The sequence below is a fragment of the Phaseolus vulgaris genome, chromosome 6, assembly GCF_051622355.1.
Source record: "Phaseolus vulgaris cultivar YP4 chromosome 6, ASM5162235v1, whole genome shotgun sequence".
Classification (NCBI taxonomy): Eukaryota; Viridiplantae; Streptophyta; class Magnoliopsida; order Fabales; family Fabaceae; genus Phaseolus; species Phaseolus vulgaris.
The window spans coordinates 31386701-31414569 of record NC_143503.1 but is presented as its reverse complement, the minus strand read 5'-3'; the positions used below and the strand labels follow the sequence as shown (position 1 = coordinate 31414569).

General features: G+C 32.9%; 3 protein-coding genes and 1 pseudogene across 5 annotated transcripts; 2 read left to right on the top strand and 2 right to left on the bottom strand.

Moving 5' to 3' along the window:
- Nucleotides 1–584: 584 nt before the first annotated feature.
- Nucleotides 585–1468, bottom strand: LOC137833549 (wall-associated receptor kinase-like 1 pseudogene; annotated as a pseudogene).
- A 7820-nt stretch (nucleotides 1469–9288) lies between these two features.
- LOC137832166 (putative MO25-like protein At5g47540) lies at nucleotides 9289–13899 on the top strand. Its single transcript, XM_068640194.1, has 11 exons — nucleotides 9289–9763; nucleotides 10325–10489; nucleotides 10569–10687; nucleotides 10980–11054; nucleotides 11385–11478; nucleotides 11580–11639; nucleotides 12277–12345; nucleotides 12764–12862; nucleotides 13204–13248; nucleotides 13342–13444; nucleotides 13534–13899. The coding sequence occupies exons 1-11, from the start codon at nucleotides 9644–9646 to the stop codon at nucleotides 13590–13592; spliced, it is 1008 nt and encodes a 335-aa protein (XP_068496295.1). The 5' UTR covers nucleotides 9289–9643; the 3' UTR covers nucleotides 13593–13899.
- Nucleotides 13900–14662: 763 nt separating this feature from the next.
- Nucleotides 14663–21764, top strand: LOC137832165 (inositol-phosphate phosphatase). 3 transcript variants are annotated; one of them, XM_090303779.1, is made up of 14 exons: nucleotides 14665–14737; nucleotides 14866–14969; nucleotides 15577–15727; nucleotides 15817–15872; nucleotides 15978–16028; nucleotides 19118–19198; nucleotides 19307–19410; nucleotides 19493–19577; nucleotides 19953–20007; nucleotides 20085–20128; nucleotides 20454–20522; nucleotides 20604–20704; nucleotides 20779–20835; nucleotides 21428–21764. In XM_090303779.1, the coding sequence occupies exons 3-14, from the start codon at nucleotides 15607–15609 to the stop codon at nucleotides 21522–21524; spliced, it is 921 nt and encodes a 306-aa protein (XP_090159905.1). In that variant the 5' UTR covers nucleotides 14665–14737; nucleotides 14866–14969; nucleotides 15577–15606; the 3' UTR covers nucleotides 21525–21764. The 3 variants fall into 3 exon arrangements, with proteins under 3 accessions (XP_090159906.1, XP_090159905.1, XP_068496294.2); XM_090303780.1 differs by lacking the exon at nucleotides 14866–14969 and having other exon boundaries at nucleotides 14663–14706; XM_068640193.2 differs by lacking the exons at nucleotides 14665–14737; nucleotides 14866–14969 and having other exon boundaries at nucleotides 15543–15727.
- Nucleotides 21765–24842: 3078 nt separating this feature from the next.
- LOC137832162 (cytochrome b561 and DOMON domain-containing protein At4g17280) lies at nucleotides 24843–27015 on the bottom strand. Its single transcript, XM_068640191.2, has 3 exons — nucleotides 25916–27015; nucleotides 25532–25786; nucleotides 24843–25434 (listed from the first exon to the last, which is right to left on the bottom strand). Exons 1-3 carry the CDS (start codon nucleotides 26546–26548, stop codon nucleotides 25099–25101), a joined length of 1224 nt encoding a protein of 407 aa, XP_068496292.1. The 5' UTR covers nucleotides 26549–27015; the 3' UTR covers nucleotides 24843–25098.
- Nucleotides 27016–27869: the final 854 nt, after the last annotated feature.

Below are 27869 nucleotides of genomic sequence, written 5' to 3'. Positions count from 1 at the left end.
TATTTAAATTTGTTATAATTATCATCATTTAAAATATATTGAGATTTAGTTATTATCGCTCCGTGCAATCAGAATTATTATTGTCCCTACATAATTGTTGTTATTTAAATCTGTTGAGAGTTTATCTGAAAAAAAAACATAATTGTTGTTATTTAAATTTGTTATAATTATCATCAAAATAATTACCATCCCGTGCGATCAATTTGTTATTTAATTATCCTGAAAGAATTATTATCGCCCCCGTGCGATCAGATTGTCATCCCAACATAATTGTTGCTATTTAAATATGTCATTATTTAAATGTGTTGAGAGTTTATCATAAAAATAACAAATTTAATTTTTGTTATTTAAATATGTTATAATTATCATCATTTCAATTTGTTGAGATTTTATTTTGAAAGAATTATTATCGTCTTTTGAGATCAAAATTATTATCACTCGTAGGATCAGAATTATTATTTTCCTGCAATCAAAATTATTATTATTATTATTATAAAAGACAATAAGTTGTCAATATATCACAATTCTACTTTAAAAAGAAATATAACAAAATAAAACCAAAATCTCTTATACATACCAGTATCCTAAGTAGCTTGACTTATAATGATATGATTTTTTTCCCTTTCCTTCGTCACTCTTTCATCAATAATATCAAATACACAATCTTGCTCGACACGCTTCCTCTGAACTTAGGAGAATTATTGGCTTTTTTCCCGGTTAAGAGTTCAACAAGAACTACTCCAAAACTGTAGATTTCATTTTTTTCAATGAATTGACTAGTTTGAAAAAATTCAAGGTCCAAGTATCCACCAAATGTTTCTTGAACTATTGTAATAAGGTGAGTAACATCACTCGAAATCATTCTAGACTTACCAAATTCTGTTACTTTTGTTCAATACTTTTCATAAAAAAATATATTTGTGACTTGATATCTTTATGATAAATAGGCTAAAAAGCAGTGCAAGTAACACAAAGCTCAAGCAACTTCAGTGGCAATTCTAAAATGAATGTCCTTTGTCATTGACAAATCCTTATTTCTTACTTTGGTTGATGCAAATACTAAAAAAGTTACCATTAGGAATGAATTCATAAACAAGCAAATGAATTTTAGTATCCAAACAATTTCCTAACAACTTTACCACGGTTCTGTGGTTAATTTGTGACCGAATGACAAATTCATGAATGAATTCTTCTATTTTTCCTTGGACTTAAAATTTTTTCAATGCAATAATTGTTCTATTAATCAACATGTCTTCCTTTGTATCAGTAGCTTGACCTCCTTTTCCAATTACTCTATTCATGTTGAAGTCAGTGGTCTCCTCCAACTCCTTTAAGCTCAAAAGTTAAACTTTATCCACATTAAATCACCAGAAGACCATCTCTGTTTTAACAATAATCTTCCATTCTTTTTCTATATTTTCCCACTATAATCTATAATTTTTTTAGCCTTCAACACTCGCCATAAATAAAAAATTTATTTTTCTTTTAAAAAATCATACTCCATTAGTGACATTGATTTTATTTTATTTTAAGAAAATGAATTTAATGTAATAAAAAATATAATTTTATTTTAATCATTTAAAAAAGTTATTTTTTTATTTGGAATAACAAATAAATAAGAATCAGTTTAGGAATGATCCAACCCATATACAAAATCGCATAGAAACGAACAATCCCTTTTCTCATAAGTTTGCCACTAAGTTGTTACTAGAACAAATAGAGTCTGATCTGTCTAAATAAATCACTTATGTTTAATCGAATAAGTACAAATTAAAAGAGATTTTTCAGATGGTTTAGCTCAAATCATGGTTGTGGTTAAAGTATAGGGTCCTCATATGCAGATTGGGTATTGAATCCCCAAATCTGTATAAGAAGCTTTAAGTGATTGGGTGATGTTGGTGTATCCAAGAGAGCCTGTTGGAGTAGAAGGGTCTGCTAATGATTGTGTAATTTGGTCCGAGAGCCTGCTATTATGGTTTATCTCTTGAGCCTTAAATTGGCTAAGTCTAAGCAGGAGGACTGATTCAGTTGCAAAATGGTGATTAAGGGTTAACTGTATGAGAGTTCAGAATGTAGAGGAGGTAAAGTTGTACGACAAAGAAGCCAAGTAGGAAATCTGTGTATAAGGTGGTATATAGGTGGTATAAATACCCTGTTTTGTACTGGAAAGATGTGCTGGTATAGTGATTCCTAAACAGAATCAGAGGAAGAGTCTCCTAGCAGGCTTAGGTTGGATCCTTGTTGAAAGGCATGGTTGCCTCTGATGCTATTGGTGCAGCTTGAAGGTTCTGAAGTATGCAGCTAAGGTGCAAATCAGAACTGCCGAGGAAAGTGAGCCGGTCTAAGGAAGAGGTTTGCTATGAACATCCTAGCTGGTTGGATTAACAACAATGTCAAAGTTTGCAGCTGTTGGTGGGAGCTTGAGGTGATCAGCAGGGATAAGGTCAGAAAAGACCTCGAACATTATCCATCTTTGGCGAAGTATCAGGGAAAGGAATCTGATAGAAGGAATTCTGGTATGGGAGGCTCTAGAGGTGGTGAAGATGGTACAAAAGCTGGAAGCATAGGAACAGCTAATCAAGGTGTTAGAGGTTAATGAAGTGAAGGGAGAAGAATCCTAGGAAGGGAAGAGGATCAAGATGACAATGCTGCTGGTCCAGATTTGCTGGAACGGAAAGGAGATGCTAAATGACTTAGTAGTCCTAGCTATGTGCTGGTCTTTTGTAGAGTGCTTACTAGGGTAGCTTATGGCACTTCTAAGTGCTGGTAGCCCGTTAGTAATAACTGATTTTTCTGCTGGTCTATAACAGTTTGTGGGGTTGTACGAGAAGAGAATGATTTTTAAAAGCTCTATTGTTATGGAACTAACTCATAGTGTCCAGCATTTGATGGTTGTTGTTTTAAAAGTATTTTAGATATATGGGTTGGGACACCCTAAATGTTTTCTTTAATTTCAGTAATTATTGTTGATAAAAAAAAATATACAAACTAAGAGAAAAGGAAAAACAGGTAGAAGGGACTTTAGTGGTTAACAATAATTCTCGATTTCTTTTTAACATTTTTTTTTCTATATTTTCCTACTATAGTTTTTTTTAGCCTTCAACACTCTTCATAAGTAAAAAAATTATTATTTTTAAAAAAAAAAATCATACTCCACAAATTTCTTCACTGTGACATTGATTTTATTTTATTTAAAAAAAATAAATTTAATGTAAAAAAAAGATAGTTTTATTTTAATCATTTAAAAGAGTTATTTTTTTATTAGGAATAATAAATAAATAAGAACCATTCTATGGGTGATCCAACCCATATACAAAATCGCACAGAAACGAACAATCCCTCTTCTCAGAAGTTTGTCACTAAGTTGTTACTATAACAAATACAGTCTGATCTGCCTAAATAAATCACTTATGTTTAATCGAATACATACAAACCAGGAGAAAAGGAAAAACAAACATAAGAGACTTTAGTGGTAAACCAAGATCAGGCTTTTAGTTGAGCCAGTATGAAGGGTGGCAGACAATGGATTTAGTTTGAAGTAAAGTCTCATAATAATTATTATTCAAATTTGTTGAGATTTTATAATGAAAAAGCAAATATAATTGTTGTTATTTAAATATATTATGATTATAATTATTAAAATCTATTGAGATGTTAACATGAAAATAAAAAAACATATAATTGTTGTTATTTAAATTTGTTATAATTATCGTCATTTAACTCTGTTGAGATTTTATCCTGAAAGAATTATTATCATCATGTGCGATCAGATTTATTATCGCCTTGTGCAGTAAGAATCAATATTGCCTATGCGATCAGAATTATTATCGTCCGTGCGATCAAAATTATTATTATAAAAGATAATAAGTTGTCAATATATCACTATTCTACATTAAAAAGAAATAGAACAAAAGAAAACCAAAATCTTTTATGCATACCAGTATCCTAGCTAGCTTAACTTATAAACTACAACAAGGAAGGAAACATACTTTTTACAACTACAAAGAGAAATGAATAACTATGACTATAGACCACAATTCCATGATATGATTTTTCTCCCCTTCCTTCATCACTCTTTCATAATGATATGAAATACACAATCTTGCTCCACACACATGATGAAATATGAAGCTAAACTGTTGGCTTCCTCTGAACTTAGGAGGGTTATTGGCTTTTTTCCTGTTAAGAGTCCAACAAGAACTATTCCAAAGCTATACACTTTTTTTCAATGAATTGACTAGTTCGAAATAATTCAGGGTTCAAGTATCCAAATGTTCCTTAAACTACTGTAGTAAGGTGAGTAACACCACTGAAAATCATTCTAGATGTACCAAAGTCTGTTACTTTTGCTCTATACTTTTCATCCAAAAGTATATTTGTTGACTTGATATCTTTATGATAAATAGGCTAAGAAGCAGCAGAGTGCAAGTAAAACAAAGCTCCAACAACTTCAGTGACAATTCTCAAACGAATGTCCCATGTCATTGGAAAATCCTTATTTTTGAACATTCTTTTTTTGTATTTTCCCACTATAGTTTTTTTTAGCCTTCAACACTTCCATAAATAAAAATAATAATTTTTTAAAAAAAAATCATACTTCATTTATTCATTATTGGAGTGTGACATTGATTTGATTTTATTTTAAAAAAATGAATTTAATATATTAAAAAAAGAATGTTTTATTTTAATAATTTAAAAGAGTGAATTTTCTTATGAACAATAATAAATAAATAAGAATCACTTTAGGGATGATCCAACTCATGTACAAAATCGCACATAAACAAACAATCCCTCCTCCAGAAGTCTGACCAACCTAAATAAATCACTTATGTTTAATGAAATATATACAAACCAGGAGAAAAGGAAAAACAAGCAGAAGGGACTTTAGAGGTTATCAAAGACCAGATCTTTAGTTGAGTCATGACTTAATATGAAGGGTGAAATATGAAGCTAAACTATTGGCTTCCTCTGAACTTAGGAGGGTTATTGGCTTTTTTCCTGTTAAGAGTTCAACAAGAACTACTCCAAAGCTATACACTTTTTTTCAATGAATTGACTAGTTCAAAAAAATTCAGGGTTCAAGTATCCAAATGTTTCTTGAACTACTGTAGTAAGGTGAGAAACATCACTGGAAATCATTCTAGATGTACCAAAGTCTGTTATTTTTGCTTTATACTTTTCATCCAAAAGTATATTTGTTGACTTGATATCTTTATGATAAATAGGCTAAGAAGCAGCAGAGTACAAGTAAAACAAAGCTCCAACAACTTCAGTGACAATTCTCAAACGAATGTCCCATGTCATTGGAAAATCCTTATTTTTGAACATTCTTTTTTTTTTATTTTCCCACTATAGTTTTTTTTTGCCTTCAACACTTGCCATAAATAAAAATAATAATTATTTTTTTTTAAAAAAATCATACTTCATTTATTCATTATTGGAGTGTGACATTGATTTGATTTTATTTTAAAAAAATGAATTTAATGCATTAAAAAAAGAATGTTTTATTTTAATAATTTAAAAGAGTGAATTTTCTTATGAACAATAATAAATAAATAAGAATCACTTTAGGGATGATCCAACTCATGTACAAAATCGCACATAAACAAACAATCCCTCCTCCAGAAGTCTGACCAACCTAAATAAATCACTTATGTTTAATGGAATATATACAAACCAGGAGAAAAGGAAAAAACAAGCAGAAGGGACTTTAAAGGTTACCCAAGACCAGATCTTTAGTTGAGTCATTACTTAATATGAAGGGTGACAACAGATTTAATTTTAAGTAAAGTCTCATAATTATCGTTCCCACATCATTGTTGTTATTTAAATATGTTATGATTTAAATCTATTGAGAGTTTATCTTGAAAATAAAAAAATAACAAACATAATTGTTTTTATTTAAATATGTTATAATTAACATTTAAATATATGTTGAGATTTTATTATGAAAGAATTATTATTACCTTATGCGATTATAATTATTATCGTCCCGGGGGATTAGAATTATTATCTTTCCGTGCTATTAAAATTATTATTATAGAAACTAATAAGTTGTCAATATATCATAATTTTACATTAAAAAGAAATATAACAAAAGAAAAGCAAAATCTCTTATGCATACCAGTATCCTAGCTAGCATAACTTACAAACAAAAATAAGGAAGGAAACATCCTCATTATAACTATAAAGAGAAATGAGTAGATGTGTCTATAGACCACAAGTTGTTGATGCCACACAATTTTTGCTAGGAATAGACCACAACCACCAAGAGTATGTCCTATGTGATAATCTTCATAATCAAAGAGTCAAATACCCTCACCTCCTCTGCAGACCTTCATGAACTCAATAGTCTCACCATCTGACCAATGAATACAATAGCCACAAACAACAACTACAACGTGTTTTGAATTCATGTAACATACAATACAGTTCTCACAAACAGTTTTGCAATGCTTGCGTGCTTGGAAAGTCCCATGAACTTCCCTCTCACACATTTTATACTTAATGTATTGAACCTTTACAATTAGTTTTCATTGATATTTAGGGACCATCCCCGATTTATGCTTCAAATTGTGCAAGATATTATATATTTGTTGACTTATTTTGGCAAGTGTATAGAGTCAGAAGTAATGGTTTGTCTCAAAATATGGATATCAAACCCACAAGTAACAGATATTTTCAAATTTTAATGACTAACTTTCACTAAATATTGAAATATGTACATAAGTTTAATTCAGAATATATTGAAATTTCTGAATAAAGTTTGCATGTAAATTAAATAAAATAAAGTAAAAGATTAATTCTTCACCCTCGTCTGAATGTATTTTGGATAAACAAAAACATACAATATTCTGACCTAATTGATATTGATGCACCAAAAAGATTAACTCTTCAACTATTTAGGAAACTTTTTATTTACTAGAGTTTGAAAAGATTGCATTCAATCCCAACAAGAAAGGAATTAGCTACTCATGGTAACAATCACATGCACTAAAAGATGATGAAAAACAAGAGAAGAAGATCTAGAACATTTTTCCTTTGTTGTTGCTTCTTAGGGTTTCCTTTCAGTCCGTCAATCTCCGCCCTACTTTCGTATTAAACCTAATTTGAGCTTGGATGAGTGACATCTTTTACAAAAAAAAAAAATCACTTCCTGGAACAATTTCGCTAAAGCGAGTCGCGAGAGTTAGGTGAGACCTGAGCGCTTGGTTGAGCTTGACACAGTTGACCTCTAGAGTAATCTCTCTCAAGCGAGCCTTGAGCGAGTTCTGGACGAGCTTTGGCGATCCTTGACACTAGTCTATGGACAATTCTACCTAGACGAGATTGACTCGCCTGAACAAGAATTGTTGAATGTTTAAGGCTTCTTGTCTATCTATTCATCCTCCTTTGCTCCATCTTTCCTTACTTTTTTGTAATTCACATAAAATTGGGATCTATTTGTTTCATTACTCTCACAATTCAAAATATATCATTAATTTCAATTCTTCACAAATTCAGATTGGATAATTAAATCCATAAATACCTAGTTTTTTTTTTACATAAAATATTACTAAATAATGACACTTGCAGACATGGGTTCAACAATTCTTACTTATGCTTCTTTACCTGTTAAATTATGAGTCGAAGTCTTCATAACTCTTTGTGAAAATTATTAACTTATTATCTTCTTCTGTCATTAACAATAAAACTCCTTATAAATTATTGATTAATTATGTTCCTGATTATACTAAGTTTAAGACATTTAGATGTATTTGCTACTCTCTCATTCGTCCTTATAACAAACATAAGCTTGATTTTAGGTCCTCATGTTGCATTCTTTCTGGATTAAGGTTTACACAATAGAGGTTATATATACCTCAATATAATTTTGTTAGCGGGATACAATTCATGCACAATCCTCGAGAACATCACTAGAACAATCATCGAGAACATCACTAGAAAGCAGTTACGGGTATCTTACATTACGGAACTTTAACCCATGGCTTACTCATAAAATGCAACAGTTCCACTGTCATTCTTGTCTTTAGTGATGCAGACTGTGGTAGTGATGTTGATGACAGAAAATCCACCATCGACTTTTGTGTTTACCTTGGATCAAAATCAAATATTGTTGCTTGTTATTCACGTAAACAAAAAGTCGTTTTAAGGAGTAGTACAAAATAGAATACCGCGACATTGTCACTGTTCTCGCCGAGTTTTCAAGTTAATTTCTCTTCCAGCTTAAACTGATATTTTAACAAAATCAGTTTCTGATTAATAATTTTAAACATAAACTCATAAAAACCTACCATAAGTTTAAAGGGTAATATTACTTATCCTAATCACCCTTCTGCATGGCCTTTCATGCTGTATGTATTCTCTTCCCTTTTATCTCACAATGTTAATGAAATACATTTATTCTTCTGCATGTATCTTCTAACACCTAGAATAATATTTCTAGTCAATGTAAAACTTGAGTCACTCTACAATTTGTCAATAAAAAAGGAAATGATATGGATTAACATATACTATGAAACAGTTAAAATGATATGAAATACAATTCAATAATACAGATTTTAAATAAAATGTTGTGGTTAGAGTATGGAACAATCATATTAAAATAAGAAAAATTGATGGAGATATACAAGGCTACAACTAATAAATCTGAATATAGAAAGGAAGAGACAGATTGATTTAGGTCATATTTTTAGTTAAAAATAGTTTAGCTAAAATTTAAAACATTAAATTTGGTCTAAAATTTGTTATGAGAGCCTTCCATAGAAACAAGTTAAAGTTAAGAACAAACAACCTTCCTTGCAAGACCAAATTAGAAGATGAAAAGGTCAATTTAATTAGAAAGATCAATGCATTGAAGAAGAAGAAGAAGAATGAATACAAAAGTAAAGAAGGTGCAACCAAAGGAATCCACAGAATGAATGGATGTGGATGAACACATATGCACAGTCACTGCAATTAAATGGGAGTTAATTCTATGGTATCAAAATATATTTTTTTCTATTTTTTATTGTTATTTAATCATATAAACAAATATATCTTTTAGTTTAAAAAAATATATTCTTAATTATCTTTTGTCTCAGAAGGAATTTTCTTTTATGTTTTACTTTATATAACTCACATTATCTCTCACCTTATATATTCTCTTTCAATTATCTCTTCTATAAAAAAAACTTGCAAATATTTTAATTCTTAAAATCTAAACATAATTTGTAATAATTTAATGTATATATTAAGATTTGATTATGATTGGAATTATATATTAAAAAATATTACAGGTTTGACAGTGATGGTATTGAAGTGTTGTTTTGTTAATTTGGTTCCTTGTGACAGCAGTAGAGTAAATAAAGATGAGATGAATTACGAAAGCAGGGTTGTTTATCCGGTAGCAGTGTTCGGTCCAATACCTCTCGACCTCATCCTTTTCTTCTATCCATGTTCAGTTCCTCTTTAATTTTCCAACAAAAATCTCAGACCTAAATAAATGAATAAATAACCATTATAATTGGAAACAATTAAATATCCAGATTCATCTTGCTCTTATTTTGCTCTTTCCTTCCACTTCCTTCGGGCAAATCACAAACCCTAACCAGAGTGTGTGATTTGAGAGAAAAGAGAAGATTAAACACAACACTTTCAGAAGATGAAGGGTCTCTTCAAGTCTAAACCTCGCACTCCTGCAGATGTAGTGCGTCACACCAGAGATCTTCTACTCGTTGTTGATCGGAACTCTGAAACCCGAGAAAGCAAGAGAGAAGAGAAGGTTAACTTGTTTTCTTATTTTTAGATCGCATTTCTTTGTTATGTTTTTTCAATTGCTCATTTTTTTGATATGTTTTTCAATTGCTCATTTTACGGGTGTCTGATCTCAACTAACTCTGTAATTGTGCTTGTTAGCTGGAAAAATAAAATAAGCAAGAAGTTCTGCCTTGAATTCCCAATGCATGTATAATAAGTCACCATCCAGTGGAATTTAGAGCCTTGATTTGTCAATCACCATATTTCTAACTAGAGTATATACACGATTAAACTGTAATTGGTGTTAAGTTGCTATTTAATAGTTCAATTGTTGGTGGTTAATGCTCTGATTTTAATATTGCAAATTTTGTTGGTTTGTTCGGTTTGGCCGGATAGAACTTAGTGTTATTGAACTTGACATGCTATCATCATCATGCATTATCAGAGCTGTAGTGAAATTTGTGAGCAAATTGGAACTGATGAAGTTATTTTGTTTGATAATTTTTCATTGGATCTTGGTTTCTTGTGCGGGGAAGTTGGCAGTTCTTGTTTGATGTTTATGATGTTTGTGTGATCCATCTTACAGCAAATGTCCGAGCTGTTTAAAAACATCAGGGAACTCAAACAAATCCTGTATGGAAACAGTGATTCTGAACCAGTTGCGGAAGCTTGTGCACAGTTGACTCAGGAGTTCTTTAAGGAGGATACTTTGCGTCTGTTTATCAAATGTCTTCCAAAATTGAATTTGGAGGTATTAATGAAATTTATGAGACTTCCTGATTATGCTATTGTTTACTAATTGCTAACCTGGAGACTGTGACTTTTTGCAGGCCAGAAAAGATGCCACTCAAGTTGTTGCAAATTTACAAAGGCAACAGGTTCAGTTTAAGTTGATTGCATCTGATTACCTGGAGAAAAATCTGGATCTCATGGATGTCTTGATAGTCGGGTAAGAGAATATTGGGTGACATCAATTTTTTTCTGCTTAATCAAATGAATGTAAATCAATTTTTTTGATCAACCTTGAAAATTTAATATCTAATAAATTAGGCATGATAATGCCACGTCATGATCACTGGATTTTTGTAAATTTAGTTTTGTGATTTATATGTCTTTGCTTACCATATTCCGATGTCTTTGTTATTTCTTACGTGTCTCACTATGGCTGTCAATATGTTATGCTTATCCTGGTATTGATTCTAATTCTAGTATCTAACTGACTAACAAATGCTGCCTTTCAGCTATGAAAACACAGATATGGCTTTACACTATGGTGCAATGCTGAGGGAGTGCATACGACATCAGATTGTTGCAAAGTAAGGAAAAATAATGTGATAAATTCATTTTGTTGTGTGTGCTGTCAAGCTCAAAGCTATTAATGATTGGTGACTGCTAGAAAGCTGTTAGGGTTGTAATCTATGTTAAAATAGTACTGCATTTCTTAGTCATGTACTGGTTCTTTTGTTCCCTATACTTTTCATATAAGTGCCCTTCTAGATTCATGCCAAATGAGAATGGTGCTGTGTGTGAAGCTCATGTAAAAAAACTGAACACTTGAATTAGAAAAGGAAAAATGACCCAGGATATATAATTTTCCCTCTCATCATAACTATAGTGTTGCTTAATTCTCCATGGTTTTATATCAGATATGTTCTCAACTCACCTCGTATGAAGAAATTCTTTGACTATATCCAACTCCCAAATTTTGACATTGCTGCGGATGCTGCAGCTACCTTTAAGGTGCATTTTGTGTGAAAGAACTTGTGTTTACAAATTCCTTATTTTGTGCAATTCACATATTTTCAACAGAGTTCATGCCGTATATTCTTTTGTTGTCTCAGGAGCTCTTGACAAGACATAAATCTACTGTAGCCGAATTCCTCTCCAAGAATTATGAATGGGTAGGTTCTTCCTTCAAAGTTTAACCAATGTATAAAGTAGCATTTCAATTTAGTGTATACACTTCGATGCCGCCTTTATGTTTTTCTAACATTCTATTGCCAAATAATATGCATGAGTGATATTTTGTATTTACAAAGGTTCTCATATAACAGCTTATTTTGATAGGTTAATGCCTAATAAACTGACAAACAAATCTAGAAACTCAAGTTGTAATTACGATTTTAGATTTTATCCTTTTCATTCATGTGACATGGCCCTAGTAGATTTATATTTTTTGTTTCTTTGCTTCTAACTTCTAAGTATTGATTTCTGAACTGATAACAGATAGGCACTTCTAGAAAATTATTCTGCATGTGTTGTGGATGAATATATTTTCTATCAAACAGTCATATTTGTTTGTAGTTATTAACTATGTGTTTAATATTTTTATATGATCATTAACCGCACAAGCATGTTTATTCACTACATTTAAGGATTTTTTAAAATATTACTTTTTTTAAAAGATTTGTTTTAAAACTTTGTGCTGCTTACATACTGGTTGTCAGTTTACATTAATATGTTTTATTTGTACCTAGTTTATTCAAGTAGTTAATGTCCACTATTCATCAACTAATACTTTGTTATTTCTGCTTTCAGTTTTTTGCGGAATATAACACTAAGCTGTTGGAATCTTCCAACTATATTACAAGGCGCCAAGCTGTCAAGGTTCTATATAATTTTTTTGGTTTGTCCATATAATTTAACTTTGATTTCAACTATAACTTTTGTCTGTTGAAAACTTAAATTTTTGTTTGAGAAGCCTTCACCTGTTTGTGTATACATTTGTTGTTCAAGTGACCTGTGAATTTTCCTGAAAATTGTAATCAAAAGTATCACAGCTAGTCAATAGATACTCTCCTAGGGATTTCCTTTGTGTAGTATCTTTGCCTGTTCATGCATGCATCTGTAGTTCATTTGACCTATGAATTTTCCAGAAAATAGCACAGGTAGCCAACAGTCACTCTGCTATTGAATTTTCTTTGCTCCCCTCCCGCCCCAAATGTTGGAGTTTTGGTCTTTACAGTCTTGTCTATTTAATATGATGTATATATGATCGCTGAGTTGATTTCTTTCTCTTAAACAGTTGTTGGGAGATATATTACTTGATCGTACAAATTCAGCAGTAATGACACGATATGTGAGCTCAAGAGACAACTTGAGGATTTTAATGAATCTTCTTAGAGTATGAGCCCTTTACACTTAAATGCATGTCTTATTATGTACCTTACTTTTTTTTTTGCGCTTCCTGTATGTGTCTGTCAATCCTTGTGCATACTGGATATATTTTATGTCTGTGTCTGCCAATCCTTATTCATACTTGATATATTTTGCTGTTTTTAACCTGTGAAAGTGCATCAGTTCCATCAAAATATCTTCACCCTAGTACTATTATAGTTTGTCAAGATTATAATACTAATGTTCAAATAAGTTCTGATGATAGTATTCTATATTGGAGGAAAAATTAAGAACCTTGGTATGTGCATAAAGTGGATTCTAATGGTCGGTACGGAATTCTTTCTACAGGAGTCAAGCAAGAGCATACAGATTGAAGCATTTCATGTTTTCAAGGTATTACTATAATAACATTATAGCACACATTTAGAACATTTGGAAACTACTGTTCAGAATCATCTGTTTATTGATATTTGTTTGTCATGTCAGTTATTTGCTGCTAACCAACATAAACCAGCTGATATAATAAGTATATTTGTCGCAAACAAAAGTAAGATGCTGAGACTATTGGAAGACTTCAAAATTGATAAAGGTAAGTGATGCCACCTCTTGATAGTTTAGTTGCATTTGTGGTATCAATTATCAGTTTCTCATGATCTCATATTTGTTGTGATTGTGCAGAGGATGAACAATTTGAAGCTGACAAAGCTCAAGTGATGAAGGAAATCGAAGCTCTTTAACCCTGGGAACAATGCACCTGAAGTGTGCAAATGTGTTAAGTCGCGCACGTTGCAATGTGGCATTTCAATTTAGCAGTTGTGTATTGTAATAGTTCTTAGTTTTTATCATGATGGGACTATAATTTCACGCAGACTTCGATGTTTTCTTGCTGTAATTTTATTATCGTCCTTTGAAATTTGTAGATAAATAAATTGCTTAATGAGCTACATGCGGTTTATTGTGTCTTTGTAGGTTTAAGTAATAAAAGTATTTGAGGATGACTTGTAAATGAACTGTGCGAGGTAGTACAATATTTGTTTCACTAAATCTACTCATGGCTGATTTTTTGTTACTTCGTAGCTGCTGAACTAGGTTTGAGTACTGTTTACACAATCTTTGTTATAATGTTTTTAGAAAAAGAAAATAAGAAGTTAAAATCAATTTCCATAACTATGTTCTCATTTAATTTGTTAAGAGTTGAGTTGATTTTAGTTTATGGGAGAAGTTGAATTTAGCATAATCTTATTTTCTTCTTGAAAGTATTTATAGTAAAGGTTATCTAGATAAAGTCTTTGTCATTACGCCGCTGTTATTAATTATTATTTTTATGTTGAAGTTTGGTTTTGTAGCAAGATTTTAATATTATCCCTTTGAATTTATTTAAAAGTCAGGTTTTAGAAGTTTAATTTTTGTTTTCTTTCCATAGTATGGTAAATTTGTGTTTGTAAGCATAATCATAGTGTTTTTAATTTCACTAAAATATTGCTTACAAACGAAGTTTTAGTTTAAATTTAAAGGGTCAAAAATGTATTTGTAACTATAATTATTGTAAAATAAAAATATTAAAATTGTGTTTCCAAGAGTACAACTTCACCCTAAATTTGAAAAAACATAATTAAAATTGTGTTTTAAAATACATCTTCTAAATAAATAAAATGAAATATTGATGAGTTACATGTTGTTTAAAAATTATCCAGCTCAAAACCAGAGGTGGGTGGCCGTGGGATTTTGATGAGGATAGATTCCTGGTATTTTGTGAAATAATTGAGGCAATGATATGATCTAAAGAAGGGAGTTGAGTGTGAGAAGCAGGGCATAACTTCATCATTGGATCATTGGCATTGTAGTTGAAAGGTTTGGTGTCTGCAATTTGCACTCTCAACAGGTTTCATTGAGTTGTCTACTTGTCTTTAGCTAATTGATTTCAATAACAAATATTTTAATCTAAGTTTCCAAAACAGGAGTACATAATTGCATTGATCTGCCTTTTTCTCTATTTCTGCAACAACATAGAGAGTGGGCCTCTTCATTTGTGGCTGATACATGAGAGGAGGCTTTTACAAACCAATAAAAGAAGAGCATGAGATAAGGGTACTAATCACCTCCCCCTTCTTCAGGTACATGTTTGGTACCTATTTGGACACAACCAGGGAACCTAAAACTTTGAAAACTGTGTGGCGCTAAACCAAATCCAAGCATCAGGATAATCTCCCCGCATATTCCATATGCCTTTCACTGCTGCTTCTAAAATCACCTTTTCATTATACTGTCTTCAGAATTATTTAGATTTGTCAATTTATTCAGACCCATTTTTCTATTTTTAGGACATAAATAAATAAAAAATACAGTTTTCATTAAGATTCTTTTTTAGTCCATTATCTGCAATTCCAATATTCAATATGCCTGAATTAATGACGTCATAAATCTCTCTAAACTCTTGGGCTCAAATTTCTTTATCACTTCTGGATATAGTTCTATTGCTTTTTGGTGGAAAATCTGTCTATGTTGTGTATCTATTTGTCCATGACACATAGTTTTTTAAATTTCAATTTTAAAGAGAAATTGAAGACTATAGTTTATAAAAGTTCAGCTTTAAAGAAAATTGAAGATTTAAAAAAAAACACGAAAATGATTTTATTATATTATTTTCAGTTGTAGAATTAATAGTTATTTAATAATGGATGAATTTAGTTCTTGAAAAAGTGCGATTGGTGGTTGGTGTAGTCATGTGGTGAAGGCTGGTTAGCGAGGTGCATGCAAAAAGTAGCTAAAGAACAACAACACAGCATCTATCTCATTTCACCACCTTCTTCTCTCCCATTCTCTGTCTCTTGTACACAACAATTGAAGAAGAAAATGGTTGACATTGACAATGGTATTTGTACCATCCAATACAATATCTATCTTTCTCTCCCACTTGATTCTTATTCATTGCAAACTCTGCTCACTGAAATTGAATTGCAGATTCGCTCTCGGAATTCCTCGCATCTGCTGTTGACGCGGCTCAGAAAGCTGGCGAGGTCACTTCATTTTCATTCCAAAATATCTCTCAATTGATTCGTTTTTCGTTTCGTTCGTTTATGTATCTCTTTTATCTTACTCTATTGTACGCGCATGGTTTCCAGATTATTCGAAAAGGGTTCTACCAGACCAAACACGTGGAACACAAAGGACAGGTTTGCTTGCATTCTCTCCGTTGTGTACTCTCTTTTCTTTTACCTTTCTCGCTTCATTCTCTTCCTCACCATTACTTTGTGGGACGGTTTGATTTATGTGTACACTAGATTAGTTTATGAGAAATTTATTTTAAACTTTCCGTGTTTATGAGAATCTTATGAACAAGAATCCTAGTTAATGTTCTATCATCACATTGTAATGTATAATAACACATCAGGCTCTTCGATCTCGTTTATCTGCCTTTTCATCCTCTCTACCTGAAACCCTATAGCTTCAATGAAGGTTTTAAATTGGGATTGCTGTTACAATCGCGGTTTTGTCATGGCTCTTAATGTTGTGAAATTGCAGCCGGTGGGGCCACCACTGCAATTGCAAGCCTTTATTATTTTGGAGATTTATAATTCGTCCATTTTATTGGACGGCATTTTATTGGACGGAATTTCTATGAATTAGATTCACAAAAATCGAGTAATTAGTTTTTCAATAGAAAGTGAAGCATTATTGCTGCTGCAATTTTGAACAATTTTAAAGTCTGGATTTCAATATAGTCTTAAAACCGGCCATCCTTTGGGAGTTGTTGTGTAATGTATTTGTTGCTTAATTTGCGAGACAATCTACCTGTCAGAGATTTGTTTCATTTTTTGTTAGTTCTTTTCTTCTTTTCGTATTGCAACTATTTACACAACTTCGTTTAATTCTTTCTTGCGTGGATATACTCAAGTTTACTGAGCACATTACAAACTTTAAATTTGATTTTGAATGAAATTGTACAAGTATTCAAGGGACAATACTTCAGAAAATCCTTATGTGATACTATCATTGATTATTATGTATTCAACTCATTTGGACATATCATGCTTATCACAATCCGAGGTGCATTCACCTGGCAATAAACTCAAACTAGGGGCCATGGTTCACCGGGTGTCAATTTCATAATCAATTCAATTGTGTCTACCCCCTCCCACACACTACACATGCTTTGTATATTCTGTGTTTCCTAGCATTTTTTTGTCGCTTGCATTCATTATTCAACGTCCTGCCAGGCCAATGGTTCCCTACCTCTAACTCTTGTATTTTGCTGCTGTTATTAACTCTCTATTTTGTCGTTGAGCCCTGTGTGAGCACACTGATTTCTGGCTGTGTGCCGAAAGGGTGAAAAATGAGGCAAAATAAAGAGAAAGAGGTTGTTATTCTGTGAAGCCACCGTAAGTTACTTCATGAAGCCAGCATGGAAGCGTCCCCCTACATGGCCCTTACTTATTTTGAAGTTCATTTTGACTATTATTCCTTGAATTATGATTTCTTTTGCAGTTTATATTCCACTTTATTAGCTATGCAACGAGTTATTCGACATTAAAATGACAATATATAGAATTTTTTTTTTTGTTTCTTTATATGAAACACTCTTAGATCTATGCTTTTTAGTTTTCTTAATGTTTTTTCTATCTATGTTGATTTTTTTTTTCTTCTATATATATATATATATATATATATGTGTGTGTGTGTGTGTGTATATTATGTTTTAGTTAATGATCACGGATATTACTATTTTTTATTCAATTTGGTTCATGCAATATGGTAAAAATCACTTAATCGGTGAAATAATGAATTGATGAACAATGGTGTTTACAGGTAAAGCCCTGTATGTACTATTGTAGCAATGAGTCTATAACAATGAAGTAAAAGGTTCCTGTTCAGCAATAGTAACTGCAGAGACACTAGAGAGAAGAAACAAATGCAACAATGCCCATAACTTTCTCCCCTCCTCTCATATACTATATAACTAATTGCTACCTCACACATAATCCCCATGCAAGGATTTGCCATCCTCATCTTTGCACTTTTTTTATTGCCTACAATCACAGGGTCGTTTGACACTTGTCCATTCCCCATAACAATATTCTTATATTTGTCCATTTCCTGAATTTCCCTTGTGTTATTTCCACTTGTGACAGTTCATGATTCAGAAATAAGTTTTTCAATTTATGATTTGAATCCTTATTTGAAAACTGTGCTCAAGAGACTATCATTAAGATATGGAAAACAAAAATTAAAGAGTAGGAACTGATCTTCAGTCTTGATTATCAATGTGGTGCAAGTAAGGAAGTGTTTGAGTGGGGAACATGAAAATGGGAGGTTGGTTTTTCCACCCTACTTTTGTTTCATCAGGTTTTATTTTCATGCCTGGGGTGTGACATATTTTATGATTGTATATATTAGAGTTTATCATTTTGCATTCGGCTTTTGCTTTTTGCATTCTACTCTCAAGCTAGATAGAAAGAAATATAATTTTTGTTTAGATTATCACTAGTATTGATGGCAAAGAGTGAATGATTTCACCTAAAGTGACGAATATGAAAACTTTTATTGGTGTACAGACACAACTTGAAAATAGTGTTATGTGTAGGGATCAAAACCTAACGTACACTTGTTGACATAACGTCATAATCTATAATCTGTTCTAGCCATGAGGGATGAGTAGATGGTGTTATAGCAGTTGTAGATGGCAGTGAGTGAACTGAAAATTATTTCATATGCATGGACTGATTCGAAAACTTTTTCTCCGGGTATGGATCAAGCTAAAATTTAGGATCTTAAATAGGAACCAAAAGTTTCACTTTTTGATTAATTTTCTGGACTTTTTGTTTGTAATTGTTTAATGCTTATCAATGTCTAAGCAACCAATACTCACCAAGCTCAACAAGGTGGAATATGAATGACTGTAGGAGAAAATTAAGTGAGAAGTTTGTTTTACTTGTTCTATGTTCTTATAAAGAAGATCAGATAGTAATTTAATCAAGTATTATGGGCATTATAATGGCAAAAAATGATGAAAGATTATGGGTCAATTTGTTTAAACTTAAAGTAAGTGTCTTTGAAATGATCAATTAAAAAATAATCACCTATTTAAGAACTGCATATGATTTTCTTATTTTTAAAATAAGCTGATCAGACAAACAAACAAAAAGGTAGAAATCTGTTTAATTAATGAAAATAATCACTTATTTTAAAATATAAGAAGTACGAATAAACTTGCTCAATATCTCATTTACTTACTGTCTTTTACATTTTTTTGCATGATGCACAGGTTGATTTGGTCACAGAAACTGATAAAGCATGTGAAGAACTCATATTTAATCATCTCAAACAGCTCTATCCCACTCACAAGGTTGAACCGTACATATATAATCATTAATGAAGTTTAAGATGGGTGACCATTTTCTCTTTTTTTTCCTGTATAATTTTCCTTTAAGTTCTTTGAAATTGGTGTTCTTAGTTCATTGGAGAAGAAACCACAGCTGCCTATGGCACTTCTGAACTTACAGATGAACCCACATGGATAGTTGATCCCCTGGATGGAACTACTAACTTTGTGCATGGGTAATAATCAATTATGATGTTTAAGGTGACAGTGGATTTGTGATACCCTAATATTGGTTGACTATAATTCTACTATGTGCAGGTTCCCCTTCGTTTGTGTCTCCATTGGTCTCACAATTGGAAAAACTCCTACAATTGGTGTTGTATACAATCCAATTATTAATGAGGTGAGAAATCTTCCCTCGTGCAGATGGTTTACAACTGATTGACTATAAAACAATTAAAATTTTCGTTAGAAATATTCAGATTTTATACATTGTTAAATTATGTATTGTTTTATATTTGCTGTTCTGGGATACTGGCCAAATGTAGAAACAGGGTAATATTGAATTTTATGGGCAAATCTTAATCAATTGCTCTGTTGTTTTCTTTTCTCTATCCTTAAAGTTATGGAAGACTTGTTTGGAGTAGACATTGGCTTAATTCATATAGGAATGAGACTTTAATTTATCTGTAAATTAGCCTTATGGTATGACATTTTTTACTTTGTTTTTCCTCTGTTCTATAGTATACAGACTAAAATTTGGGATTGCTGTATGCAGATTTTTACTGGAATCCGTGGAAAAGGTGCCTTTTTGAATGGGAATCCCATCAAAGGTGTGTCATCTGTTGTTTATCTTTTGATTGATTGTTGTTTATTTAGATTGTTATGCTTATGCCTTGAAATTTCACAGTATCGTCACAAACTGAACTGATTAGCTCTCTTCTTGCAACTGAGGTAAGAAAGCCTGTTATAGTTTACGCTGTGAAATCCAATTTTTATTTCTTTTCATGCATTTTTTGCATCAATGAAGTGAACTTCCCAAAAGATTAATATGATCATTTAGCAGATTGTAACTTGTGAGTATTAAGTCTGTTTTAGGTTGTATCTCCAGTGAGTTCTTTGTGTTTTACCCACATTATTGTGCTTATTTACTACGAATCTGGTCCTTTTTGGTTAGTAAGGTTATCTTATACTAACTTAGAACAATAAGATTATTATTAGCATAAATATATTGCCTTTTGAATCAAAACAAATTAGAAACTCGTTTCTGAAAGAGCAGGTTGGAACAAAACGTGACAAAGAAACAGTAGATGAATCTACCAATAGGATTAAAAGCTTGCTTTTCAAGGTAAAATTGGGACTTTTCACTGAATCTACTGGACTAAGGTGATATCACTGTTTCTTCCTTAACACACCTTTTCTACATCAGGTGAGATCTCTTCGAATGAGTGGCTCCTGCGCTCTGAATCTTTGTGGAATTGCATGTGGAAGATTGGACATATTTTTTGAACTTGGCTTTGGTGGTCCTTGGTAAGAATATCTCATACTAGATTAATGTTGGGCAATGTGATAATGTGATTCACGAGGTCTCTTTCTTTTTCTAGGGATGTGGCAGGTGGTGCTGTCATTGTTAGAGAAGCTGGAGGTGTCGTGTTTGATCCGTAAGTAACTTTGATCAGATATCCTTATTCTTGACTAAGTATTAAGTTCTAGATAGTCTCTGCACAATTAGGTGCATAGTCCATTTCACATGCATCTTCATCTTGTGTGATATTTATGCAGACATTGTTTGATGGACATGCATTGTGACATATTGTTGAAACAGTTGACTTACTAGCACTTTAGAAAGCTATAATATTGATAGGGACACTAATATTCCTTGAATTCGAAGATAACTAGGAGAACCTCCAAGAAAGAAAATAATAAACTGATTCTGAATTCTTCTCCACTTATTCACATCAGTAATAATTGTTGATTCACATTACGGTCATTGGGATGCCCCCAAGTAAAGGAAACGGAATAAAAAGATTGCATTATTAATAAAACTAGAATTTGTTAAATTGTAAAAGAACCCAAGTGATTCTAGTGTCTGTATCGGATTGGTTTGCCCCCATTCCTATTGGGCCTAGTCTCAATAATGTGAGTCCAATTCAATAGGAGCTTCAGGAATCGTATTAGTTGTGCTATAAACATTGCAGATATGTTGGAAATATTTCATGCTTACATCAGCATCCGATGTTTCGCTTGCTTCAGGTCTGGTGCAGATTTTGACATAACATCTCAGCGAGTAGCAGCTTCCAACCCTTTCTTAAAGGATGCACTTGTTGATGCTCTGCGCCAAATGGTGTGAAGAAATGTACGACTAATCAGTAATCTGATTTTAAAATTCTTATATGAATCCAGAGTGATCAATAATAAATCTTCTTTCGCAATAATAAATCACTTTAAATCATTTAAAAGAAGTGTACTCTTTTTATATTATCGGCTACTGTTGAATGGTCCCGTTTGATTTAAATTATGTAGTAAGGTTAACAAAAAATTATCTAATAGTACAATATATTAATGTTATTTTTACTCAAGTTCATAACCATCTTTTCCACAATTAGTTTATTTTCTCTATTTCTTTTAGTGTAAGTAGCACTGCAATAGAAATTGATGGGGGAAATGTGATTGTTTGAACATTTATATACTCTAATTTTGGTTCAATGTCTGGCGTGTTAATGATGCAGCTGTTGGTTTGAGCTTAAGGAAATTAGGCAAGAATCTTTGAACTTGATATTCATTTAAAGTTTAGTTGATTTGATTTAGACAAGTCTGAAGTATTTTTGGTACTCTAACTAGGAAAATCGGGATACAAATTATATTTTGTAAACTTTGTATATAGATGTACTTATTAGTGAAATAACAATTCAAAAAATATCGTTTTCCACGTGGTATCCAAGCTGCATTAACCCAATGGAAATCACATACCAGCACCAAAACTTCCTTACTAGCTTTGTCAACATTCCTCCTGAACATAGGGTTATTGCTCAACAAGTCGAATAATACCCCTTTTGCATTTGGAATAATCTTGGATGATGCGAATTTTATGCTCTGTGAGATGCATTGGTGCTCGAAACAAATCTGACTTCCTCACTTTTGTTACATCATAACCCTTTTTAGGAGAATTGAAGTTGGAGACATGGATGGTTGATGATAAGAGTAAAAGGTGGGCTTCTCGATTGTAATAACCCAACCTTAATGCATGGATTTGTTCATCTCCACATAGCAACGGAAATTTGGATGCGGTTGGGAAGACGTTATATGACTTTTTTTAATGAAAACCCAATCATTTGAATTGAACTGATCTTCATTTGTCCTTAAGCAAAATGGTAAGCCTTTACCCACTTTCTAGAACGATGGTCGTTATATTTTATGATATTATGCCCGTACTCGGACAGAGGAAAGTGCCAACGGTGTTGTTTCCTTTAAAAGCCCATGACTCGCCTTGAAGCTTTTTTGGTTGTACTAGGTTCTGAATTTAACCAAGCTTGAAGTGGATTTTGAGGGTGGATCCTCCTCTTGATTTTTAATCATGTTATACATATGTTCGGAAGGATCACAAGCAACGACACACTATGAAGCACCTCAAGCTATCTGACAGCGCATTTTTTTGTCTACTCGAAATCGTCCTGGACCTACTCAATCTTCATAGGGAAAAAATTCAAGCAACAAAACTAAAACCTTCACGTGTACCTATTGATGTGACATTGGTTACTAAAAGCGATGCTTCTACAAGATTATTGGCTACACTAAATGGTGGGATTTACCAACAACCCTACAAATAAGATCAACCATGTTGTTGTAACCACGAAAGACAAGAATAGTTCCTCTTTCAATGGTAAAACTTGCGCATGCAACAATTGTAAGTCCTATGAACAGAACTTAGATTATTGATACAAGTGGGCTATTGACCATATGACAAATTGTTGGAGGCAATAGTTTCAGTTGGAGTTTCATATAGATAAAAATGAATGAAAAAAAAATGGTATAGAAAAATCCACAGCCCTCTTGCTAAAGGTAGCGTCATATTTCTTAACAATAACAATCTTACGGAAACTAAGTTTTGAGTTTGAGATATTAAAGATTAATTGAAAGACTAATTTACTTGTCACGTACAACACCTTAAAGGTGAGAAACTAAAGGTTTACTTCACTCTTTTTGGAAAGAGCTTAGTCACTAACACGATCAAGTGCAGAAACACAGTTCCGCAGGATGACTAATGGGGTTTGTGAATTATTAAGGATAAAAGTGCACTACATGATCTTATTATATTGATGAGAAGATAATCATATCAATTGCAAATAATCCACTACAACATGAATGTAGTGAGCATGGATGGAGGTGGATCACCACTTCATCAAATTCATCGAATGTCACTTAGGCAAAGTTTTCTATTTGATATTTTATAAGATCAATTAATACATGTTATAAAAAAGGTTATCTTCTAGTTGAAAGGAACGTCTCCCAACTAGAGCATTAATTAAGGTTAGTTAAACTTCGAGATGGTCACTGGATTATATCTTTGCAAGTTTCATGAATTGGTTTCAAGAAAATGAGAGGGTTCCATCTGCATAAAATATTTCGACACTCAAATTATTAAGAACATAAAATTTAGTGTATATAATAAATATAGTATAAAATATGAGTTTGAATTACTTCTTGTGAGTTGTTATTCTCATGTTGTTGTCATGTGTTATTTTTATCAAGTCATCTTCCTTCCCTTATATACAAAAAAATAAATAAAATATCTTTTATTAATTTCAAGATATCAACATTAAAACTGTTTCATCACATAATTGAGTTCGACCCATAACCTCACAGGTAGGTTGTGTTTCGAAAAGTTAGTTTTCTATAGCTCCCATCACAAGTTGACTATAAATGTTATATATATATATATATATATATATATATATATATTAAATAACTCAGTTTGGAAAAATTATTAAGAGAAAGTCTTACATATCCTTTCAACCGCCTTAAATTAATGGCATTCACATGGGTCGTGAGAGACATCCCGTAAACTTCCGTCTAGATTATGCTGCGATTCTTTTGACAATTACTCTTTTTCTAATTTCCTATGATACGGACAGTGCCTAGTGCCTTGGCCTTTTCGCATGGTCTTAGAAAAGTTTGGCCGAAATAGAAGAACAAATGCAAATAGATAAAAAATAAGATGGCGTGCGTTCAAACTCTGAGAAAAAGGGGATCATGGTGTATTAAATATTGATTGATGCGGAATAGTTTAAAGCCAGCTAGGCTGAAGAGAATAGTCCAAATGTCCATGAGGAAGGAATGTGACAAAAAGAGCATAATGCATCCAACCCTTCGGCTCGATAAATTCAAACCGTTCCAAAGAGGTTAGGTCAATAATGTTCATCGAAATATGTCATGTCCAGCCTGTATTCTTTATATAGCATTTATGCTCTTATTCACAGTTCTCAACGGTTGAATTCCAAGGTGCACAAACAAATTCAATTCAATACATTGTTTTTCAAAAAACTTTACCAACTTCTACATACAATAAAATCCACCCTGCTCTTGCCCCAAGCCAAAAAAACACAGAAAAATTTAATAGCTTTTTCTAACCACAAGAGATACCATAACAGAGATATTTGAAACTGAAAGGTATGGAAAAAGAGTAAGATGGAAGTAAATAAATACAAATATGGAAACCGATACAAAGTATCCTCTGGAATAGCAGGAATTCTAACTGTCTAGCCTATGAAAGAATTTCATACAAAAACCAAACTCTAAGCTAGTGGGAGGGTCCTAAACACACTCCGTGTGTAAACAAATATACAGACAGAAAAGTAGTTTAACAACAAAACTCATATAGATAGAATTCAGAAGCCAAAAATCCAGCGTCTATTCGGTCACTTTCCCTACACATGTTGTGCACTAGAACCATACCCATTAACTCCATTTGTTCCATTGATGCCATGTGCTGTCTTGTTCGCTGATTTCTTCCTCTTCAGGACAATGATCCATGTGTAAGCCTCCAAAATCACAGCAATACCACCCAAAGCTGCAATAATGCCAATGTAAGCGTGCTTCCAGTCATTGTAGCGATCCCCTACGGAAGCCTCCAATGCATCGAAACCTTGAAAGATGTTGACGATACTGATGATTATGGTCGCGTATCCAATGGCGTAGTGATAAAAGTTCCAGTAGATTCTGATCTTGTGATCCTTGTTTGGCCTCAAAAGCAGAGCAAAAACCTGTATTCAGCGAAAGAGGCAGTTTCTGTGAGTCCCATAACGTTCAAAAGAAGAGGCTTCGGAAACTAACAAATGAAGAATATCTCATAAGTCATACCTGAAGGGTTCCCAGGCAGAAGAGGACGATTCCGAGTGTTCTATGGGTATTATACTCAATACCAGCTGAGTCATGGCCAAGTTTGAGACCAGTTCCCCAACCAGCAACACCAACTATGTATGCAGAGGTTTGGCAGGTAACGTGAAGGTAAAACCAAGCAGGGTCAGCAGATTTGAACACCTTCAAATACCTAGCTATGATGGCACCAAGAGGCATCAAAGTTCCCCAACTCATTGCATTTAGAATTCCATGGACCTGAACAAATCAACACCCTTCAATCAATTTTTGCAAAAAGTATAACAAAATTCCAAACACCTCCTTGAAGAACCATGGTAGAATAAATCTTTAATCTCAAGGAAACCAAACAGAATAATAGGTACTTACATTTCTTCTTCTTCTAAGTGAATCCCCACTTGATCCTGCTTGACTGGCACCAGAAAGAAGATTCAAACTTTCCTTAGATTGAGTGTTAGCAGTAGAATGCATTGAAGGGGTTGAAGCAGAGACAGGACCGTCATTCCAAAGGTGGACCAAATTGGTGGTACCGTTTGGAAGAGTGAGGGTGGCATAGATGGTGATCTCACTATTCTGACGGGTGGCCGTCAAGCCAGAGTGAGGATAAGAGATGTCTCCCTCTGCCAACTGGGTTGAGTAACCTGGGATGGAAGAAGTGTATACTCTCGGGGCACCACCGGATTCTGAGATAGCCACCAGAGCCTGTGCTCCAATCATAGATGTACTGAGATCATTGTTGGGATTTATAGCCCACGAAACCCACCTGTCTGTCGCAGAGATTCCAGTGTGTCTGAATGCTATGTCCAACTTGCCTGAGGCCTGATCATGAGTCCAGTGAAGGTAAGAGCTTAGGTGAGAAAGATCACGGCACGAGGCAAACACCTTGTTCTCAGTGAAGGTCTGGCTCTCGCATGTCTGTGTCTGTGCCGAGGTTGTCAGAAGGAGAGAGGTCAAGACAGATACGGCCAACACAAGCCTCACCACCATCAACTTTCCTACCATGTTGCTCTAACTACACAACCCCTTTGACCTCTCTTGCTTGATCCTGAAAAGGGTGCTTGGCAGTTTTAGAATCTCTCTGTTGGGTCCTGCTGACAACTTCCAAGGAGGGAGATCTGAACTGATAGTAAGTGGCTGTTGAAAACCAGCTCAATTTGTTGTTGGTTTGAAGCAAATACAAGCCCTCTCAAGATGAATCAGCTGGAGGAGGTTGTGGGAGAGAAAGTGGAAAGATAGGGGTTATTATAGGACTTGGTGGGGTTAGGTAGTTGAGTAGTTGATGTCCAACGATGACTAAAAGTCTCACAAGAAAACCAAAAAAAAAAAACACAGAAAAAAAGGGTTAAATTTTAAAATAAAACAAGCATAATCTAGATGCTCTAATTCGTTTTAAAGTAAGAATTGATGGTACATTATGATATTCCATCTCTCAAATAGAAAAAAGGCTAAGCTTTTTTATTGACAAAGAAACCCCTTAAGTGATAAATTTAAAAGCTTTTAATTATGAAATTATAGAAACGACGTGTCATGTCTCCCCTACCGGGTCCACCTTCTCTCTATAATAGGAAGCTTCCATTACGTGTGTCATGTAGAACCAATTTGATTTCTTCCAAAAATAACAATTGGAAATTTGGAATTCCGACCTCTGAAGTGAACAAGTATTTCAACCATTGTGAAACCACCACCCTTTCACACTTGTCTCTTTCTGCAACCTACGACTCCGCAACACATTTGTTTTTCTTTCCTTTCATTTTTCGATATCTAAAGTTGGAATGCTGATTTTGATGGTTGAAGTGAAGAATGAGAAAATTGTTCGGCGGTTCAACCAAACGGGTTCCATGTGTACCGTGTCTAGCAACTTTCGTCTTTCTTGCGTATCCATGTCGTCACTCCCAAATCCATGAGATTGACTATATTTTCCCATAACGTACACATGCTATACAATAATCGATACTTTACTCCTCCTCAAGAAAAAATTATTATCTCAAAAATATAGAACATTTAGTATGATTAATAATAAATATACTCTTACTCAGATGTCTAATTTATCTTCCTTTATATGTATTTTCTTGTATCTGATTTTGTTACTGACATAATTTAATAATAAATATTGTTTTAATTATATTTAAGTTTAATTATTCGAAATCTTTAAATTTATGATAGAATATTCTTAAATATAAATATCAATAAACAACCATTAACCATTTATACACATTGTCTATCCAAGACGCTTCAATTCATTGCCAATATTTATTTTTAACTTTATAAACTGTGCACTCTTCTCAGCACAACCTTCACTTCAAGTTTAATATATATTTTTTAT

Coding starts and splice junctions, on each gene's coding strand:
- LOC137832165 (XM_090303780.1), top strand. CDS start 15,607: ATGCAAAAAGTAGCTAAAGAACAACAACACAGCATCTATCTCATTTCA. Junction 19,199..19,306: donor AGCTCTATCCCACTCACAAG/GTTGAACCGTAC, acceptor TGGTGTTCTTAG/TTCATTGGAGAAGAAACCAC. Junction 20,008..20,084: donor GAATGGGAATCCCATCAAAG/GTGTGTCATCTG, acceptor GAAATTTCACAG/TATCGTCACAAACTGAACTG.
- LOC137832166 (XM_068640194.1), top strand. CDS start 9,644: ATGAAGGGTCTCTTCAAGTCTAAACCTCGCACTCCTGCAGATGTAGTG. Junction 10,688..10,979: donor ATGGATGTCTTGATAGTCGG/GTAAGAGAATAT, acceptor GCTGCCTTTCAG/CTATGAAAACACAGATATGG. Junction 11,479..11,579: donor ATGCTGCAGCTACCTTTAAG/GTGCATTTTGTG, acceptor TTGTTGTCTCAG/GAGCTCTTGACAAGACATAA.
- LOC137832162 (XM_068640191.2), bottom strand. CDS start 26,548: ATGGTAGGAAAGTTGATGGTGGTGAGGCTTGTGTTGGCCGTATCTGTC. Junction 25,787..25,915: donor CACTTAGAAGAAGAAGAAAT/GTAAGTACCTAT, acceptor TGATTTGTTCAG/GTCCATGGAATTCTAAATGC. Junction 25,435..25,531: donor TCTGCCTGGGAACCCTTCAG/GTATGACTTATG, acceptor CGCTGAATACAG/GTTTTTGCTCTGCTTTTGAG.